This window comes from Pygocentrus nattereri, chromosome 13 (genome assembly GCF_015220715.1).
Source record: "Pygocentrus nattereri isolate fPygNat1 chromosome 13, fPygNat1.pri, whole genome shotgun sequence".
NCBI classification, from domain to species: domain Eukaryota; kingdom Metazoa; phylum Chordata; class Actinopteri; order Characiformes; family Serrasalmidae; genus Pygocentrus; species Pygocentrus nattereri.
The window spans coordinates 21,165,404-21,186,200 of NC_051223.1; the positions used below are offsets into that span (position 1 = coordinate 21,165,404).

Consider the following 20,797-nt stretch of genomic DNA (forward strand, 5'->3'; position numbering starts at 1 on the left):
ACTGACTGTATCTTCATATCACCAAAGAATTAGGGGTGAGCAGTAATAAATAATTGCCACAACCCCCCAATATGACTCCCTAAATTTAACTAAGGGGTAAACAAATGTAAGTGAACATCAGGAGGAAAATAAAATACAAGATAAATGCAGGATATAGGTCCTTTAACCATCCAGAAACAGGGATCTTTTTGGAGATGAGACCCAAAAAGACATAACTTGCACTGATCGGTTTGCCACCCTTCTCATTGTGTCCCAAAATACACTGTAAAAGGCTGCAATGGCAACATTTTCTCTAATCACAAATGCTAAAAAGAAAATACGCAAACAAAAACACTGTAGTTCAGACTAGGGTAGGGTTCTGGTTAAATCAGTGTTATTTGTTTGTTGAATCACATTTAAAACCTTCCCCCAGGGTAGCAGTGTGAAAACTTCACTGATGCGAAATTGAGATTGATTGTCCATTGATTTTTCTCTGGGCTTCATGTTAAGCCCACGAAATGTTCTATGTAATAAGAACTTTGCTGTCACACATTTGGCAAGTACTATAAGTCCAACAGATTTCTTGGCCATAGATAGTGAACCTTATTTAGGTGCTTTGCCCTTTCAAAAACAGCAAAACAAACAGCAACAACAGAGAAATGTTCAGGTAAAAACAAAAACACTGTATTAAGATGGTGATCTATGAAGTATCGTTATATATACACATAGGAAATGCCTTTACAGAAGTTAACTTGCAATTACACACACAATATATGCTGCAATATTCCACATGCATCTGGCTTAACCATGAATCAAAGAAACAAGGACAATTCTTCAGGTTTAAGACATGCTCTGGACATCTGCCTTGCGAAAACTAAGCTTAGCCAATTAAAGTTTGTCCAGCTGCAGCCCACACTGTGTAAGGTACAGCCAAGCTGGATCCAAGCCAATACATGAAAATGGATGTGCATAGAATCTGGCATACAGACTTGATTAATTCGCTGTGAAAGTGAATTCCAGGATGGATGGAGGCTCTTTGTTAGACAGAACAAGAGGCTTTAAATGTAGTGTTCCTCTGAGGAGATCCTCTTTCTCAATCCAACCATCACATTGCTATCTCACGCAGCACAGATGGGTAGAGCATACACCTCTCTTTCATTCAGTAGGGCTCATTATCTAAGAGAGGAAATAGAACAGCAAGATTATAGACAAAGCCACAGGGTCGCTCTCTGATGGGTCAACATTAGCAGTTAATAATTACTCCTAAATGTTCAAAACAGAAACTTCACTCTGATTAAAAAAAAAATGATAGTGGATTGGTGACCGCCACAGAGCAATACATGACAGTGAATTACAAGTAACTCAATGGATCAATAAATAATCCACATTGTTTAAAATGGAAATTAGGCTTTTTTTTCTTTTTTTTTTTTTAGGTATCACCCAAGACTAATCATACTTTTCTGTTGTGGTGTAAACAAGTGAACGAGATCACTACACCACTACAAACTCGGGGCAAGTCCTCAGTTACCCCTTAGCTGTTCCGTATAGCTACCACCAAAAAAATCCACTTAAAATCTGTACTGACCCTGAAAGGACACCATTATGTAGAATTTTTCCAAAGGTACGTCAGCTGTCAGTGAGTTGGTTATTCAACAAAGAACTGCTGACTGACTTGGCTGTAGTCATAGAAGACAGGTCAATCTCTTTGGCTCAGAATTGCATTTGATATTGATCTGGTAGCATTACCACACCCACATGTATGCTCTGCATTGATCCATTACACCATGCTGTGCTGCTGCACTCGGGTGCCCACTGGAGTTTGTGTATACTTGTGCATTAATGAACTGAATGAGTCAACCACAACAGCCTTGGAGCTGAGTTTTAAAACCCAGTAAGAGAATTTGTCATAAATGTTCCCTGGCGAGTGTGTGTTGAATGAACTGGATGACGTGACTCAGTGTTCAGAGCACATGGATACAGCCATATGTGAGATGCTCATTAGGGGCATGGACATTTTTACTGTCTGATAAGACCAGCTCTTCTGGACCACTGGAGATGGGGCTGATGCAAATCTGTGAAGGTCTGTCCTAGATCCTCCTGCAAATCTTTCCAGAACTGTTTGCGCATCATAACAACCAACAAAAATAGCAGGGCAACGTGGTTTGATCAGAACATCAGGCTTCAGATGATACCAATAAATCAAAACCAACAACAGTTCTAACGAGTGTTTTCTCTGATCTTTTTTTTAAATCTGCACGTCAAATGTTAATCATTTGTCAGTTTTTATCCTGCACACTCTTAAACTCATTGAATCAGCTGTACTGATTTTATACTGGAAGAAGAAACCATGAGCTGCAATACTGAAAGAGATAGAACACTTGGTTCTGTTGGCCTGAGGTTTGCTGATGTCCTTGAGAGTAAAGCCTATAATAACGTATTGTCCTATCACAGAGATAGGCTATTGCCCAGAAAACGTTATTCAACTGCTTCATTTTTCACAATAGCATCTTCTTGGAAAAAAGAGAAGCATGCCCTCAACAGCTTTCCTTGTTCACCATTCAGAAGATTTTACAACCACTTTTTAGCACTGATCATAAATAATATAGTACCAAGTAAGTAATATTTATGCAAACAGTGCATCCTCTGCACAGACAGAAGTATGTCTTAAACTACACGGCACACAGAATAACCTATTGTAATAGCATTGCCTGAATAAATAAAAGTTCACGTTCTCGCATCTTGAGTATGTCTTTCTATTCTATTTCTATACTTTCTATTTCTAAATTTCTATCAAGAGTATATCAAGAGTTTGTGGGATATGGAAAACATAAGAGTAATCCAGTAATCTTGTAATCTCATAGATGACCTGCAATACAGTGCATAGCTGTCCTACATAGTTTATTATTTAGCCTCCTTACTTTCTTTTTGTTGCATCTTTCTACATGTATACTCCTCACTGAATAACAACAAACAATCTGCAGGAAAAAAATATTAAGATATTAAAACAAAAAACTGCTAATATGAAACACAGAATTATCATTAGGGATTCAATTAAGTTAAGTTATCTCGTCAAACATCTGTCAGCCACTAGTGTTACAGCTGGGAGCTCATTGGAAGTATTTTCACACTGATCTTGCTTCTAGGCTTCACATGACCCCAGTTGCCTGGCGCATCAAGTGAGGTGATGACACTGGCCTTTCACACATTCCAAACAGTGATTTTCTGTAAACTCTGAGCTAAAACTGCTCTCTCCGTGCCTTTCGGACACACACAGCTGCAAAACGTCACCACTTCCATGAGCATGCCTTCCATATGTACTGCAACAAATGCATCCAATATGCATCTCCATGTGTTAATACTGTGAATGAGTCTATGCAGATCTGACCATTCATTTGATGAGTGGCATCATGTAGAGAAATGGCAGTGTCCCTTCTGGCTGCTCTGTGGCGACATTTCGTGGAGACATCAATATCCAAGCTACCTCCCTGAAACAGCAACAGGCTGTCTGACCTACCTGTGCTCATAGCAAAGGCCCCAACAGCCAACTGAGACAGGTCAGCCAAAATCAGCCAAAGTTGCTATGACATCTTTGCACATTACAGTACTTCAAACACCAAAATTTCTATTTGGGGACTCGTCCAGTTCCATCATGAACATTCCTAAATATACAGGACATTCAGTGAAATATTGATTTTATGCTACAAAAGGAGCACAAAGTGTGTTGAGTTCACAAATATTTGCGAGTTAGTATGTGTATTACAGCTTATTACAACTTGGCTAACGCACTTTGCTTTGTCTTAATGTGAGCATATTTTGAAGAATATGTTTTTAAGGACAGGATTAAGAAGGCAGAGAGTATGTGGCTCGCTCCGGTGTCATCTTTAACTAGGCTAACTAGTGTAGCTGATCTTAGTTATAACAGAAACTGAAACAACATTTCTCTGACAAACTAACAGTGCTGGCATATCATCCACTGAGGGGATAAATCAGCATCCAGCCTGACACTGGTTAGCTCTGTGAGCTCATTACCATATCTGAAGAGGCAGCTTCTGTTACTCAACAAGAGCTAAAACTTCGACTAATTTGCTTTCCACTGGTGCTACATATCTGTGCAACACCAGTGCTGTCACCTAAAAAGGGAAGTCTACAGCCCAGGATTAATGGTGTACAAGTCGTTTTTAACGCTGGTGTCGTTTTTTTTTCCCCATGATTAACTAATACTTAGATATCAAAATTACTCAGAACAAACATGTCTATACAGTAAATGTCCACTGCACATAAATGCATTATTAGATATTTCCTTCTCATTCATTTACCACAAAATGTACAGGGCATTTCTGGACAGTGAGCTGCACAAATGTGACTTGGCGTGCGAAAAGAAGCAAAAAAGAAGGACATACGTAGTTCCTACATACAAGATTCTGAATTAAGCTATGGAACTCTTCTTGATTCTCGCAGCTGCCACTAAGTGCCCTGCAGCTGGCTGAATGGTATAGCTTATTTATACCATTTAGCCAATTATTTATGGCTTACTAAAGTTTAAATAATAGCCTATTTGAGTTGGAAAGCCTATCATCAGATGCCACGGCAAACAGATGAATAATAAATGAGGTATATTTCAACAATATATTACATACATGGCATCATACAGGGCTGCAACTAATGATCTCCTTAACCAATTAGTTGGTCCTTTATGACCTCAATAAATCAATTAGTTGGGAGACAAAAACTTGTACATATTAGATTGCCAATAACTGTCATTCAATACATTAAAAAATACATTACAATTTCCCCTTTAAATACAAAAACAACCAAATAAAACCCTTTAAACAATATTTTACACATATTTTCAAAAAAGGTTACAGCAACAGATGTTCTTGTGCCAAAATAATTAAGGCCACTACAAAATCGTACAAGCTAGAGCCCAATATAGCCAAGATAGGCAGGGTTTCTGTATTTCTCCTCTAGTGATAAATAAAAAAATGTCTCCCTTGTGACGCAACCCAACCGTCTAAGCTGTTTTGTCAGAAAATCGCGAGTTCAATCTCCAGTGACACTACAGCCATCCGTGGCTAGGAGTCCAAGAAAATACAACTGGCCTCGCTCTCTCTGGGTGGGCAGCATGGCCGTCTCTCTTCCCCAAATTCGGAGACCCAAAGCAGCTCATCACGCGTAAAATGACAGTACACAAATGGGCAATGTTGCCGTTTTCAAATATGTATAACAAACATTCAAATACAAAAAATAAAGCTATAAAAAACCTCATGTAGAACAGAGGCTAAAACCTGGAGAAAAAGCCAAGCCAGTCTGTATACATTAGCGTTGCCTGACCTGTGAGCATTAACGTAGCTCTGATAACCAGGTCATTTAGCCAGATGGTTTAGACCAACAGTTTCAAAATGAATCTCATTGCTTCAGCCAGCACTACATATTCTATCTGCTAAATGAAAACAGAATTAACTTGAAAAAGCAGGAAGTCACATGCTGTTTTTATTTACTTTTGACTGCTCTTATAATAAGACCTTTGTATAGTGTATATTCTCTCTTGCACCTGATGGGCGCACTGCTGGTCCCGCTGAGCTTGATTTTACATATCATATAGGAAACTACCTTTTGAGATGTTAAAAAGAAGTGTTTCCAGAGTTCTTTTTTTGGGGGGGTTCATGCACAATTCTTTATTGAAGTATCCGCTACCTGTTTTTCCTCCTTCAATCACATGATGTTAACCAGATATGCACACATTATTAAGCCAACTAACTGATAACATGATTGTTGCCAACAATTTTTTTATCAAATGTTTTTGATAATGTCTATTAGTTGTAACTCTAGAATTATACTCCACAGAAATATTTTGCTCAATAGGTCTGTTTTAATAACTACATTTATGAGAGGTGCATAACTGAATAACAAGAATTTATGAGAAATGTGAAAAAATGATTCTGTGATTGACAGGTTTGTTTGTCTGCCTTGTGCCCTCTAGAGGTGAGGTGGTGTTGAAGAGAACAGAGCGATTTATTCATGTCACATACTGTGGAAAAGTTTGTTTTGCATTCTTAGAGACTAGTCATTCAGAATCAGCAACGCTTCCATTTAGATCACACACCTGCACAACTGAATATGGGGCTAAATACTGCAGCAAAATCTGTCACAGAAATGAAAGATGAGAGAATAAGCCTTTGAAATGAAAGGTAATGACACTAGGTATAATGAATACCTAAAACATAATTAATCCACATAAATGAATCTATTTACTAATACAAATGATAGTTAAAAGACAGATTGGAGGCATATAACATGTATTATTTGAATACGAATCCTCTCCAGGTCTTTCAATCTGTCTTGAATAGGTCACTTCACAACATTTCTATTTAATTCTCATAACCTCTTTTAGATTTCACTCAATCTTTTTCTGATTTCAGCAGGATATGAGGCTATAGTGCTAAGCACCAGGAGCCCAGTCCCCTCAATTCAACAAATCAGCAAATAGAACAAAAGACAAGACTACTGCCTCTAATCAAAGATTTCCACGTCTGCTGCTCCTTGCAGAACAAAGATAAAGCCTTTTAATTGCACATGATTACGGCTTTCCTTTCCTCTGCCTGTTATGTAGCTCTAACAAAACAGGCTGTTAAAATGTCACTTTCTAAAAAGGAAAGATTAATATTTGACCAACAAAGACAACAGATGCCTCATTTACAAAGGATCGATTCATGGTTAAAAGCAGCAAAGGAATGATCTTTGACAGAGATATGATTGCTGGTCTGAATGAGAAATGATTTCATTAGCATCACAAAACCATTAAACTCATATGCAAAAAAAAAAGGAACGGAAAACTAGAACAGACAGGTCAGAAAAGGCCCTGCTAAGATGTTGAGATATGAGATATATATATATATATATATATATATATATATATATATATATATATATATATATATATATATATATATATACACACACATACACACACACACACACACATACATAATACATACATTATATACACATACATATACACATACATACATATATATATATATATATATATATATAAAAACACACACACACACACACACACACATACATACATAATATACAAACACATACATTATATATATATATATAAATGCTAACATCAACTATTGTATTCATAGTCTAGTCTGTAACAGATTTCTTTCTTTATTTATGTATTTATTTATAAAACATGGACCTACTTTTTTCTGCTACAATTTATCAGACATCAGAAAAGACAAATATTGTTGCTTATCATGCATTGTGAAAACTTAAAGTATCATATTATATTTTTGCCATATTGTCCAGCTCTTTTTACATTTAACACAAAGAAATGATAATCTAAATCCCTGTCTCTGGCACTAACTAAACGCTTTGCTTGATGAAATAGTCCCTGAAACATGAAAATATTTAGATGTACATATATGCAGACATATACACGGCACTCGCTTTGCTAAATCAAACTGAAAAAGTGCTTCATTAATGTACTTCTGTTCAACTAAAATCAGTTCTAATAAATGCAAAGCACCTTTTAGCACCACACTCTTTAAGGCACTCTGAAACCAACACAAAACGTCACATAGGCAACAACAAGAGAATCCACAAACACAAACAAGCCCATTACATTCAGTGTACAAGAAGCCTGAGACTGGAAATATGGGAACATGTAGCACCATACACACACAGTCAGTGAAACTAACATACTGCAATGGTATACTAGGAAAGTGTTTTTTTCCAGCTTGATCAAACATATGAATTTGCTTTGTTAGAACTTTCAAACAACTAAAGTAAAGAAAACATTTCATGTGTGATCCAGTGACAATATGCTATACAATATCAATCAGTGATTGCCCACTGTGGTCTGTTTGATCCTAACTACTCAAGCTAAATAATTATTTGGAACAGAGTTGCATTCTCTTTGTACACAAGATGCAACCTTATCAAAGCTAGAACTGTGTGTTTACTATTTACTACTATACTATTAAAAGAGCAACAAGTAGAAAAGCATGAACTGGATGTCTTTAGTGAGATTAATTGGAATTACTCTGACACACAAAAGCCAGCTAGAGGGAAGTTTATGCTGCACTCACACTAAAGTAACTGTTCAACAAAACACAGTACAGCACAAGTCAACCATCCTTTCACTTAACTTCGTCAAAACAGCCATTAAGCACAGGTTATTCATTTTTCAGGAGATATTTGTAGAGATAGGATAATCCAAGGGGAAGGAGAACAAAGGAAAATACGCAGAAAAGAAATGGTGTTAAAAAAAAATTATTAAAAGATATTGTGAAAATAGGACTTCTAACAACAATCCATAACCTGGTAGGCAACCAAAGCCGTCACCCAATAAACAGTAAAGCTTTAATCTTTGGGAAATAGCTCAGGCTTCTGTTCATTTTCTGTTAAACAGTTAAATATTTTTTCTGTCACTGACTACTGATGCTGAAAAATAAATGACTTAAGTGTTGTTGTGACTGGAAATTAAACAAATGAGGTCTCTGATGTCTGCGTGGCACTGCAGAATGACAATGTCACTTTAAGCATTTTTCTCAGGTGGCAAGTGTTCCTGAGTGCTGCAGTGCATTGCTGTTTCTATTTTCCATGGTTTGATCTCACAGCCTGTGAGACTGTAGGGAGGAATCTTTGCATAATGGTAGCTTTAAACATATCTTCTCTTCCAGCTCACATCTTTCATTATGTCAGCCAGGACAAACAGGGCACAGAGGACGCATTTGCAGGCCAAGACGGAACTGCTGAAAATTGCTGTGGCCAAGAACTAAATACCAAGTGCCACACTAAGAACAAGGCAATAAATAACTGCTGGTTACTTGGTGGGGGAAAATAAATAAATAAAACGTAAAAACAGTGAAAATACATCTGCGCTAAAACGGTACCAGCCTAATTTTACTAACGCAAACTCCAAAAGGCCAGCCGACCAGGACGACCTTGACGAATGATTCGCGGCAAAATGATGGGCACTTTATCCTGTCTCTTTCTTGATCAAAACTTAAGACAAACAGAAAGAAGAAAATAAATCTTTGGAAGCAATTATTTTCCTGGAGTGCCTCCTTTAAACTTTTCAATCATTTCAAATTAAAAGATAACCCCCCCCCTCACCACCCTTCCCCTCCCCACCCTTCCCCTCCCCCCCAAGGGTGCTGGAGGGCAGAAACAAACAGATGATCTGAACTGGGGAAGTGGAATGTTGAAGCGAGTGGAATGCTAATAGCCGAAGCCCATCTGCCCACATTAGACCTTATTGGCTTTAATTCTTTAGATGAATACGGTTCTGGATCACTGCAGTCATCACTCATGTTTATTTTCATATGTCAATTAGCAGAAGAGCAAAAGAGATCAACCTCTCATGATTACCAATGTCAGCTCCCTCCTACCAAACGGACAAACGCAGCTCACAGGCTATGATACAGTTATTAGCGAACCAGAGATCATGACATTGACGACTGCAGCGGTAATTTACATTAACAGAGCTTGTGGCATGTGACCACAGTACATTTGTTTGTCCCTGAAGGCCTCTAAAACCTAGACCCTTCAGTAAAGCCATCTATATCACAGTGAATGAAGCATTCCTGATAATGAAAAACCTATGAGAAATCAGTTACTTTTTTTAGTGTGACAAAACAAGGGAAGCTGCTGTTCCCTCTCTCTGTCTCTAATCAACTCTGCTTTAGATAACTACTGTAAAAGCAAAGTGGTTCATAAGGACCTCTAATTAGGAAGATGAGCATTGCGGTTTTTTTCAGGGCACAGCAACGATCATATTACTGACACTGTTTTGTAATCATGTACCCCGACTTTCCAATCAAATATTTATGGTGAGAACAGCTATACTGGGTCCTAAGGATGTCCAGATCCAATCCAGATGACTGTTATCAGCGATGATTCGGCCATGTTGGGTATCTGCTGTATTAAGCCTGATACAGTCCCAATCCATTGTTTCTTTCTTGCACTATTCACATAACTATCACAGAGATGCCATAAAAACAAATTAGTCACCTGTTAACTTGCAGTAATAAGTTACGTTAGCCACATGTCATCATGGACATGAGAGATGTGAACACACCACTGTTATGTGTCTATTTTACAAAAATACACAACTCTACAAAAGATACTCCTGGACAGTTTTCCCACTCTGGAGTCTCAACCAATGTAAACATGAAAATACTTGCAGGAATGTTCTGCCTGACTGGCTGTATCACACGCACACACCTTCTATTACAAAACAGAGGCAGCATTTTTAAAACAAAAAGAAAGCAACAGGCTACTTCATTAGAACAATGCTAAAACAATTTCAAATTACAGGTTACATGGTTATTCCACAGCAGCGGCCCATACCAGAGTAACACGTTTCACAAGAGATATACCTTTAGAGAGTATTCCAATCAAATTGGTTCATAAAGTCAATATTAAACACAATATAATATGCTCATAAAAAAGACCACAAAAGACAAAGCATCAGCCTGAATGTATATACATAACAGTCAACAATTTTACTTTATCAATAATTGGAAGTCTAGCATAGCTTACCAATTGTGTGTTTGCATTAAATATGAACATATAAATAACTGACGAGACTCAGACTTAATGGAAACACAAAAAAAAAAAAAAAAAAAAAAAGTGTTGTCGGGCAAAAAACTGGACCAGAACATCTCTATTTCGTACAGTAAGTGACATGATGTTTATATAATTCATTTGGCTTCATTTACTGTATTTTGAGGGCGTTAAAATGAAGGTGAAAGGAAAAATGTGAGTACCTCCCGTCGTCTTGATGCCCAGCAGGTCTGTTTGATCTTCCACACCACTGCAGCTACCAGCAACAGAGACAGAAAACAGCTGTAAAAGAAAAAGGAGAGATGGGCTCAGTCTTCACATACGTACACTATGTATTAACAGTCCCCTCATCAGCAGTGTCCATTTTCATCACCTTCAACACACCAGCCAGTTTGAACTCGTGCCATACTTTTACACTTTCACAACTCTAATCAATAGCATTTGAAGTGCTGTTTCACAAAGACGTCTCTGTAAAATTAACAGATAAAATAGCTATTGTATATGACAATATTGAAAAGCATTGCATATTAATTAAAAAGAATCAAAGAACTTTGCTTATTTGCATTTGCTCAACAAGCTAATCAGTATTCATCACACAATGATGATGGGTTTTAATACTGCACTTTACAACTGCGAAGAGAGGGCCAGGGTGCATGGCCAAAATAAATATTCACATGTACTCCATCTGCATAGAGGGAGGGATTCATCACAAGTCTAAGGCCTTACATCAACCACGAAAGACTGACAGCAGTTTTTTCTTTTGAATGATCACTCTGGATCCACCATGATTATTTTAATTATGAAATGTGTCATTTCTGCTGGATATCTACACTGTGAGTTTTGCTAGAGGGACGTACTGTTCCATGAAAACAAATATCTCTGCAGCACTCGCATAATGCAGGATTCTTCAAAGTCCATTCACAACACAGTGTGTTGTACTTAATATCTTGTGCTTGTCATCCAGCTCAAGAATTCTTCTTGCAGTGCTGCAGCTACCTTTATGCCACAGTGTAAAAAAAAAAAAAAATATATATATATATATATATATATATATATATATATATATATATATATTACATACTGATATCAGACAGTGTCCACTGACACAAGGCTCCAACAAAAGCAATAAACATTCATTCCCAAAAGAGTTATGTCAAAGAAGCACAATTTGTTTTTAATTATTCTCAGTTTTAGAGAAGCTAAGAAAATGTATATAGTACTTCATTGCATATGCAAATACAGAGGAAATAAATTACATAAATACAATAGAATAAATAAATCATCTAAAAATGCCAGGAAAAAAAACTGCTGTTAAATGTCTTCAGGTCACAAATTTAAAGCATAGAAGTATTAAGCGTGCATTAACACATAAGCAAAGAGCACATTTTTCATTTCCTTGAAAGCCATGTCTGTGATGACAAATAAATTACTGGGATAAAAAGCCAAATATTACTTCCCAGTGCAAATTCATTATTATTTGAAATGACCCAACAGTAAACTCGCACATACATGAAGATGCCTGAAAGTCCCAAGAATTTCTGCGTACCCAAGATCAAGCAAAGCAATCTATGGGTCTCGGTCAAGAGTCAAACCAGGTGATGCACTTCAAAAAAGCAACTCCTCAAAAGCATGCCAACAGTGAACTCAAGAACTGCAGGCAAATTGGTTTTCGGCATCTGTATTTGTGGAGATATGTGAGCATTCGTAAACATCTTGGAGTGAAATTAATTCATGGTTCACACAGGGAAAAAAAAAGCTGAATGATGAAATCCCTTTAATGCTTTCAAACGCACACCATCTTGGGCTCGTTTGAAGATAATGCCGAACTGGAGACGAAGGGGGAAGAGAGAAAACTTGAATGGCTCGATTAAGTAGCAGTGCGAGAGAAATCCCTCTTCAGATCTCTCTCTTTCATCCCCAGCGTTTCAGACAGTAAACAGGATTTAATCCCCTCCACAGTTCCACCTGGAATCAGAATTAATAAGAGAAATAAAGCAATTAAAGGGTTCTCTCCCCTCTTGCTGCAGCGGATGGGGAGAGTCAAGTAAATATGTGGGGGGAATCGAGGAAATTAAGTAGGAGAAAGGGTCCACAGGACTGCACGAAGCAAGGGAGCGTGTGATTTGGCTTGAACCAGCTTGGGGACATATTAACAGATGACAACTATATGCTGACTATTAACTTGTGATAAAAGGTGCAAGTGAATCCTGGCTGCCTCCAGGTAAAGAGTTTGGAAACAGAGTCCTGTGTGATGAATCATTTTTATCAATCCAGAAACAAATCAACCACTGCCGCCAAAGACAGCCCCAAATGACCAATCACAACTGCTCACAAACATGAATCTTGGACAGAAAAGGACCAGCAATGACTGGAGTGAAGTGAAGTGTTCTTCTGCTAATTAGCAGCAATTAGGCAGATAAGCAGCTTTTCAATGAAGCCATTTCCTCACTCACTTAAATAACCTTTCAGAGCTCCAGGTCAAAAGAACAGATTTAACAGAGAGGAATCATTTGGAGAGACCCCCTCCCCCCACTTGTTACTTTTTCACTTAATAATAAATGTCCACAGGTAAGAGACATCAATTTCCTAATCAGTGAAGTTCTACAAAGAATCAATGCTGTAAAGCAATGTGAACTTGAAAACACTATTTTCTTCTGCACTTTTTTTCAGAGTGAAACACTGAAAAAGGGACGATCTGTGAACTGGCTGAGTGTTTCACACAATAAGTAGGGGTGGTCAGAAGAGGAACATTATGGGTTATTGGTTATTATTACTTTTCCTTGCCCCTGGGGCATGGAGATGAAGCCCCTTACACTGTGTGTAAATGTCATGAAGAATGGACCAAAAGAAATGACCCAAAATTACTTGGAAAAAATATCTGGTTCTATTGACTTACATTTAAAGCAAAAGGTTTTTTTTTTCATTCTCCTGTAGTCATCATTTGGAGGTACAAGTTTGTTTATTTTTTTTTCCCCTCAGCAACAGCAATATACACATGCACACGTGCGTGTGCGTGTGTGTGTGTGTGTGTGTGTGTGTGTGTGTGTATGTATATATATATATATATATATATATATATATATATATATATATATATATATAGTGTTTCCTTTCTCCAAACAACACTTTTCATTGAGATCAAAAGGATCTATTTTGGTCTCATCCTTCTAAAACACACTGTTCCTATAGCCTTCTGGTTTGCCCATGTGAACTTCAGCAAAGTGCAGACAGTCAGCAATGTTCTTTTTGGAGAGCAGCGGTTCACCATTGTTGCTCAGTGTTCTCCTGATGGTGGACTCACTAACATTAACAGTAGCCACTGTGAGACAAGCCTTTAATTGCTTGGAAGTCTTGGACTTTGGACACGCCTTGCTCTTGGGTGTTGGTCGACAATAACTGTGTGTGAATACATATACAGAGTTGGTATATACAATATGAACAAGAACAAACTAAAAAGGTTAAAATAAAATAAAAAGGTATGGAATTTGCCATGACTGCTTTGGCTGCATAGACCTCTAAAGTAGCAGGCCTTCATATAACCTATGAGCCAAATGCAGGAACAGCTACATTTAGCAGTGTCTAAGAACAACAGTTCAGTTTTAACATTTCTTCTCCATTGGCTATTAAAGAACAAGACTGTATGATATGCAGTCAGTTGAGAAGATGTTTTGTTTACCTTCTCTAATTTTACTGTGTATGCTAGACAAGTTAGACAGCCTGCTAGCTGCTATGTTACCTCCTAGAATAAGTACAGCTTAAGTGACCTACACCTACTCAGCAGCACTATGATGTCATGAATATATTATTAACTGGTTTTACTTTTAAGTTTATCCTGCTTCTGGTAGGCAAATGAGCCAGCCTACTAGCCACAATACAGTGCTTTTTTTGGTCAATCTTCCAGCCCAACCATGACCACACTGATTTCAGAAGGCGACACAAAAAAGAAAGGATGCATGTTAAAAAATTATTGAGGCCAATTGCTGTGCACTGTAATGTTCATATGGATGGTAATTTTTGCATTGTTTTAGGTCCAGAATCTCTATAGCAATTTGCCTTTTCCCAGTTGTTACCATATGGCAGTCTCCCCATTCAAGATTTATTTGCAAGTTACGAAACAGCCACAAAAACTCTCTTGTTCAAGTGGTTTCAAAGTATTGTACTACCGCTCCTATTTGACTAGACTCTTCTGGGCTCCTTCTTGCTCCACTGCTCATAACGAGCCAAAGACCAGAAGATCAACACAGATTGGGTCAAGCCCAGAGCCTGTCACTACAGTCTGAAGTCCTCAGCCAAAACCTTCATCATTTCTATCTTGTGAGTCATGGGAGTAGGGCCACACTACAATCATCATTTATTGAGTCATTTTAGTCTCACGATTGAAGCAGTGGGATGGTGATATCTTTGGAATGATGCACTGGCCTTTACTCATCACAAATGAGAGTTTCTGAGAAAAGAGATTCATTTAAACACATTCAGAAAATGGCAGGGAGGTTACTATAAAGAGATACAGACCAATGCTGCTTAAAAAGAGACCATAGCACACCTTTGAAAACTCTGTTTACCACATCAGGAAAGTGCTCTTGTTGAACTCTGAAGCCCTAATAGCACAAGCCAGATGGCTAACACAGCAAAAGGATTCTAGAAACTGAACCAAATACATTAACTTGCAGAAATGACAAAGTGGCTGTTAAAAAGCCATTCAGCCAGGAAAAATGGAGTATGCCATCACTTCTGTTAAACATTGGGTAATTTCAGGTTATACAAGGTCTGATTCTTAATTAACGTCATATTTCCATTGGAAATGTTTTAACGTTCAAGTGCAGCCCTTTGCTGAGAGGGTAATAACTAGATTTGATATTTTTAATAGGCACCTTCAAAACAAGGGATTTGGTCGTTTGCCAAGCTGTAAAAAGGCATCTTTTAAGGGGAAGCTATTCATTACCATACTGTGATCTATTTCTGGCTGTGTTGTGGCTGTGTTGACCTGAAGGGAAGATGAATGTAGAGATCAGGTGCTGACAGGGAGCAGAGAGTGATGGCTGACAGAAACTGAAGATAATCCTGCTTGCTCATCACCAGTGACATTTCTTGCCTCTGCTAATATATTCTATGTTTGGGTGATGTGCATTTCAGGGGCTGCTGCAAGGAGATATGCTGTGTTGGTGACCATCTCTCCACTGGCAAAAGCACATTGTTTCACAAATTATGTGCAAAATACAGCAGATGGATGCTGAAGCAGAGCTGTGAGTCAAGCGTTTTTTCTACAGTCAGGCTGCAGTCAGATTCTACTCACACTGAAATTATATCAGAGTGAGCCATTAATGTAAAAGTCATGACAGCTGGTTTTGTAACTAGCTGAAAGCTAACTGCTCCACATGCACTCTTTACGTGGCAATGGGAACAAAAAGTGTCTTAACTGTCAATAGGTCTGAAATAAACTAATCTACTTGAACACACAAACAGCAGGTAAGCAATGTCTCAAACATAACTGAAAACATTGGTTTCTGTCTAAATTATGTCAAAAAGTTTATTTTTCTTTATAAGAAGTTTAAACAGTGGGCAACTATCAAGGCTTTCTAGACTTTTACAGAACATTTAATGATTTTTGTGAAAAAAGCCTATAATTTTTATTTAATACAATCATCATGCTTGCTATATTTGTCCTCTGAAACAAAACATATGGAATGACTTTTACAATCAGCTTCATTGTTTTGTTTACCTCACTTTTGACACAGTATTTATATTTATGATCCACACTGAGGCTTAGTTTTTATGTATTTTTACATTTTAAAGGACTTTCATAGTTGCATGTAGACATACAAAAAGTTAGGACATTTATTTTATTCAGTTCCCCATCACTGCAATAAATCTGTCAATCAGGATATCCAGTGCTGTTGGAGACAACTAAAAACAGGGTGTAATTTTCCCCATTTATGAGGAGTGAGTTTACTGATGGCCTGATTCAATCTTGTTGGATTCAGTTTCCGACTTGTCTGACCCAAATCAATAAAGGCATATAAATCAACACATTCAGAATCTTGTAAATTGAATAAGCAAGTACAGTTCAACACTGTACAGTCATCCACTAGAGCAGAAGTTAGTTTGTGTGTCAAGGACACAGTCGTATGTTAGATTAGGTGAAGAGGCATGGCAGATTCTCGTGAACACCAGTCACAAGTCCCAGCCAAATGCTTAAGCACTAGCTTGCTAATGTGCTAAGACAAGTCATATGACCTATCAAGACAACAGGGAAATTAGTTAGGGCAGGCTGCTGATAATTCATTTCACATTGACTTAACAAAATCAACAGACCTTTAAGACTTGACTTACCCACTAACACAGTGAAGCACTGTTAAACAAGAGGTGAAAATGGACTCACCTGAAAAATGTAACAAAGAACTGCACAAGGTCCATGATGCTGTTGTGCTGAGAGAAGGCAATCTATAAGAGAACAGCAAAAGAAAGAATGTTCAAGAGCCAAAAGGGAAATATTTGGTCATATGCATAAACATGAATAAGGTTTTTGTCACTAGCTGAGGTTCAGGACCAGACACAAAATGTTAACTGCCTCAAGACACACTCAGATTTGCTGCCTTTCTGCCCAAAAGCACTATAATTGTTAAATTGCAGTCATTAAGAGCACATAGACACCCAACCTGATATTCCTCAGGTAAATTATCTATATGTTGGAATTATTTCCTGTGGGCTTGTGGTCTACTATCTCACTACAAGGATCAGACAGAGAAAGAGTGACACTACAAGATAAAAGCTCCCAATTCTGCTGGTTTTAATGGACTGGAATGTGTCTGTTCATGGCTGGAAGGCAGCTTTAAAATGACTGATGGTCTGGATTAGATTTCCATTGACTGCAGGAGTGAAGAAGAAAGTCTGAACCTCACGTTATCTCCAGGTTATGTGTGGCAGTAATTTCTATGTTTGTGCAATGTTATTCGATCCATTTAGCGCAAGGTCAGTTAACAGAAGCTTCAGATTGAGATTACTCACTGGATGAAATGATTCCTTTAGATGGCTTAGACTTCTGGGAGCACCATAACAGCAGTGGATCGACAATGAGCAGTGCAAAGCCATTAATTCAGCATTAGAACACTTAAAAGAAATCTGGCAAGCACAGTGTCAAAGAGTGCACTGTCACAGCATCCCAAGAGGTAGGCTACTGAATTGCCTGGGTAAATACCCAACAAAAATAAATGGATTAATGTTTCAAATGTACGCGTCTGTAAGTCACCCTGAAATAGTGGATGAATAATGCAACAGAGCTGTGGGCAGACCCTCTGAAGAGACCATTCATTTCATTAGGTGCTTGGCTCAGTCACAAGAGCTAAGCTGAGGCAGATCCAGGGGGAGTGCAGAAGAAAGTTTTAACACTCCATTAGGGCTGAACCATCTCCACAGCAAACAGACTTTGGCAAGAGGCAGAGCTCAAAAAGAGTAGCTATACTCCAGGTCCCTGCCTGCTCCATTAGGACACAGCTCTCAGGGAGACTGTGGTCTGGTAGATGTGAAGGGACATAATGGAGCCAGGTTACGCTTGTGTGATAACTCTCCTGCTCTATGAAAGGTCATTGAGAGGTGCCTCTGGTGGAAAGGGCAAGTGAATGTGGTCATACCTACAATGAGGTATGTGTTATCTAAAGGAGATAAGAGTGAATCTACTGGTCATTCCTGAACTTGCATTATGCTGAGTATATCCACACTCATTGAGAACATCTTTCATCTCTATGTCCTGAGTGTCAAGCAGTGGCCCCAGGAGGCAGTGCTATTAAGACATCATGAGTCATACAAAACTGTTCTTATATGGTGCAAGTTCTAGATTTAACATTATGAGCATACAGAGGTTTTATAACCGATAATATAAATACCAAAATGTGCTGAGAATATGAACTGTAAGCAATTTACTGAGGAAATTGAAATAATTTAATTAGACTGTGAAACGGAATTATAAGACAATGCAGTGAAAAGTAACCACAATTTAAAAACCTTCAGAGAACATGTATATAATAATGATGCAGTAACTTTCTATCCATCCATCCATCCATCCATCCATCCATCCATCCATCCATTATCTAAGCCGCTTCTCCGTCAGGGTCGCGGGGGGTGCTGGAGCCTATCCCAGTCTTCGGGCGGAAGGCGCAATAACTTTCTATTTTCCATAAAATACTGGAGGTCTGAAATAAATTTCAATTGTGAACTGAATTTAAAATTACCAGCAAATGAGAAGAGACTTCACAAATTTCTCCGTTTTAATTTATAAAAAGTAACGCAAGATGATTTTCCACCAGGACTGAAGATACACACATTTCTAAAACTCACTTGTTGGAGGGCATTTCATAACTATATTTTGCTGCTGTTGGAACAAAACCTTGTGTCTCCATTTTTGTCAGTTTGACATAATTTGAAAATGCCTGTTTACATTATGTGCAAATGAATAGGCCAAAAGAAACGGCCCATTAAGAATTGGGAAAAAGTCTCGTTACTCTGAATTACTTTAAAAGTAAAGTATGTTTTTCTTTCTCCTGTAAAGGTATTATTTTGGAGATACAAGGTTGTGCGCCGACAGCAGAGATATGTTGTTCATTGAGAAATAATTTTGTACTTCACTGTTTGTATTTATCTTTGATAATTTCTAATTTCATTTGCATTTGAGCTTAAGCCTTTAGATCAAAGGGTGTTTTTCAATGTATAAAACACTGGAACCTTTGGCACCCAAAACCTAGGCATGAGCTTTTTCTATTGGCCATCAGTTCCAGTTTTATGGTTTTTGGTACTTGCTTAAGATTAGCACCAACAGGCCCTAATGGTATTCAAGGATATTCTATTCTGTCTTTGGTAACACCTGCAGCTGAAGCCAACTGAGGTACCAAGCACTACTACATGAGCAATACATGGACCTGAATGCAAACTAGAACAGAATGTCTGCCTTAGTGAATGCAAAGTATGCAAATGCAAAGCATTCACTAAGGTGACATAAGCTAGCTACAAAGCTAACGCTATGCTAGCCCGTACGGAGTTACGGTTAGAGTGGAGTGTATTTGCTTATGCTTTCTCATTTGACAAACTAGAAGCTTTGTTTGATTCTACATGTTTCTGTATAGTTGTGCAGAACAGTATTATATTAGGTCAGAACAACTAGTATGAATGTAGTACTACTAAACAAGATGGCTAATTGTTAATTGCAATTATAATGACAGTTCCAGTTGTGAAGCAGGTGAAAAATGAGCTAGAACCAGAACTGAAAGTCTGGGATCGGTCCTTGTGCCATGGAAAAGCGCCTAATATGTTAAGATCATGAAAAATGCATGTTCAGGTGGGGATGTCCAAACTTTTGACTGCTTGTACAGAGAGAGCAACAGCTAGAGACAGAGAGATGAACACAAAGTGATGTCAAAAAGCTTTGTGTTCTACCTTCATTAAAGGGTCTGCATGCAAACCTAAGGCTAAAAGCTCATTATAAACACTAGATCATCTGTTCATGTCAGTGAGTATCAATCTCTTCCTCTGCTGTCCTCAGCTCTCATGTTCTGAAGCTGAACCCTCATCAGGGCAAGACCGTCTCACCCTCCCCCAAGTAGATCATGTGCAAGAGGACAAAACCGCCTTGAGCAGAGAGCGAGGAAAAAGTGATTTTTTTATGTAACTCATTAAATGGAATAAACAGGACTTTCTCGAAACTCAAAAATTCATGATTCATCAATTATGACAATGCCATAAACATGCAGGCTAAGGATCTTAGCTTTAGCACACTGGGAGCACTGACACAAAGATTATCAGCTTTTCTGATATCATTACATTTGCTCAAAAAGTCTTGTCCATCAAAGAGCATTGGAATTACAAAATACTAAGAAAGAAAAAAAAAAAAAAAACTGAAAATACAAAACACACTCAAAACCAAAGCACCTACAGGTGGCAGATATTGAGAGCATAAACATTAGCACAGCGGCTGACCTCATCTCAGCAGATTGAGAGGTGCTGAGCGGTAAACAGTGGCTACAGTCTGCTTGCTGCAGTGCAGTAAATGCTTTGTCAGATTGGGTTTCCCGCACAGCCAGAGCACTCTGCCTCTCCAGATTCAATTTCACATATTTTCTGAGGTTTTTATGTGTTAACGCGTGCGCTTGTATTTGCAGTCTCAATTTCCCCCCCGTCAGCTAATAAATGCTGATCGGACACTTTGATCATAAACATGAGCGCACAACATGCTCACAGTGATACAGAG

At 38.1% G+C, this 20,797-nt stretch overlaps 1 protein-coding gene across 1 annotated transcript in view; it reads right to left on the reverse strand.

Annotated features, from left to right (window-relative positions):
* atrnl1b (attractin-like 1b) overlaps positions 1–20,797 on the reverse strand; it is a 116,489-nt gene that overhangs the window by 31,398 nt on the left and 64,294 nt on the right. Inside the window, exons 25-26 of the mRNA XM_017695966.2 lie at positions 16,943–17,004; positions 10,767–10,845 (exon numbers count right to left, since the gene is read on the reverse strand). Coding sequence (XP_017551455.1) covers positions 10,767–10,845; positions 16,943–17,004 — 141 coding nt within the window. The remainder of the gene's footprint in view (positions 1–10,766; positions 10,846–16,942; positions 17,005–20,797) is intronic.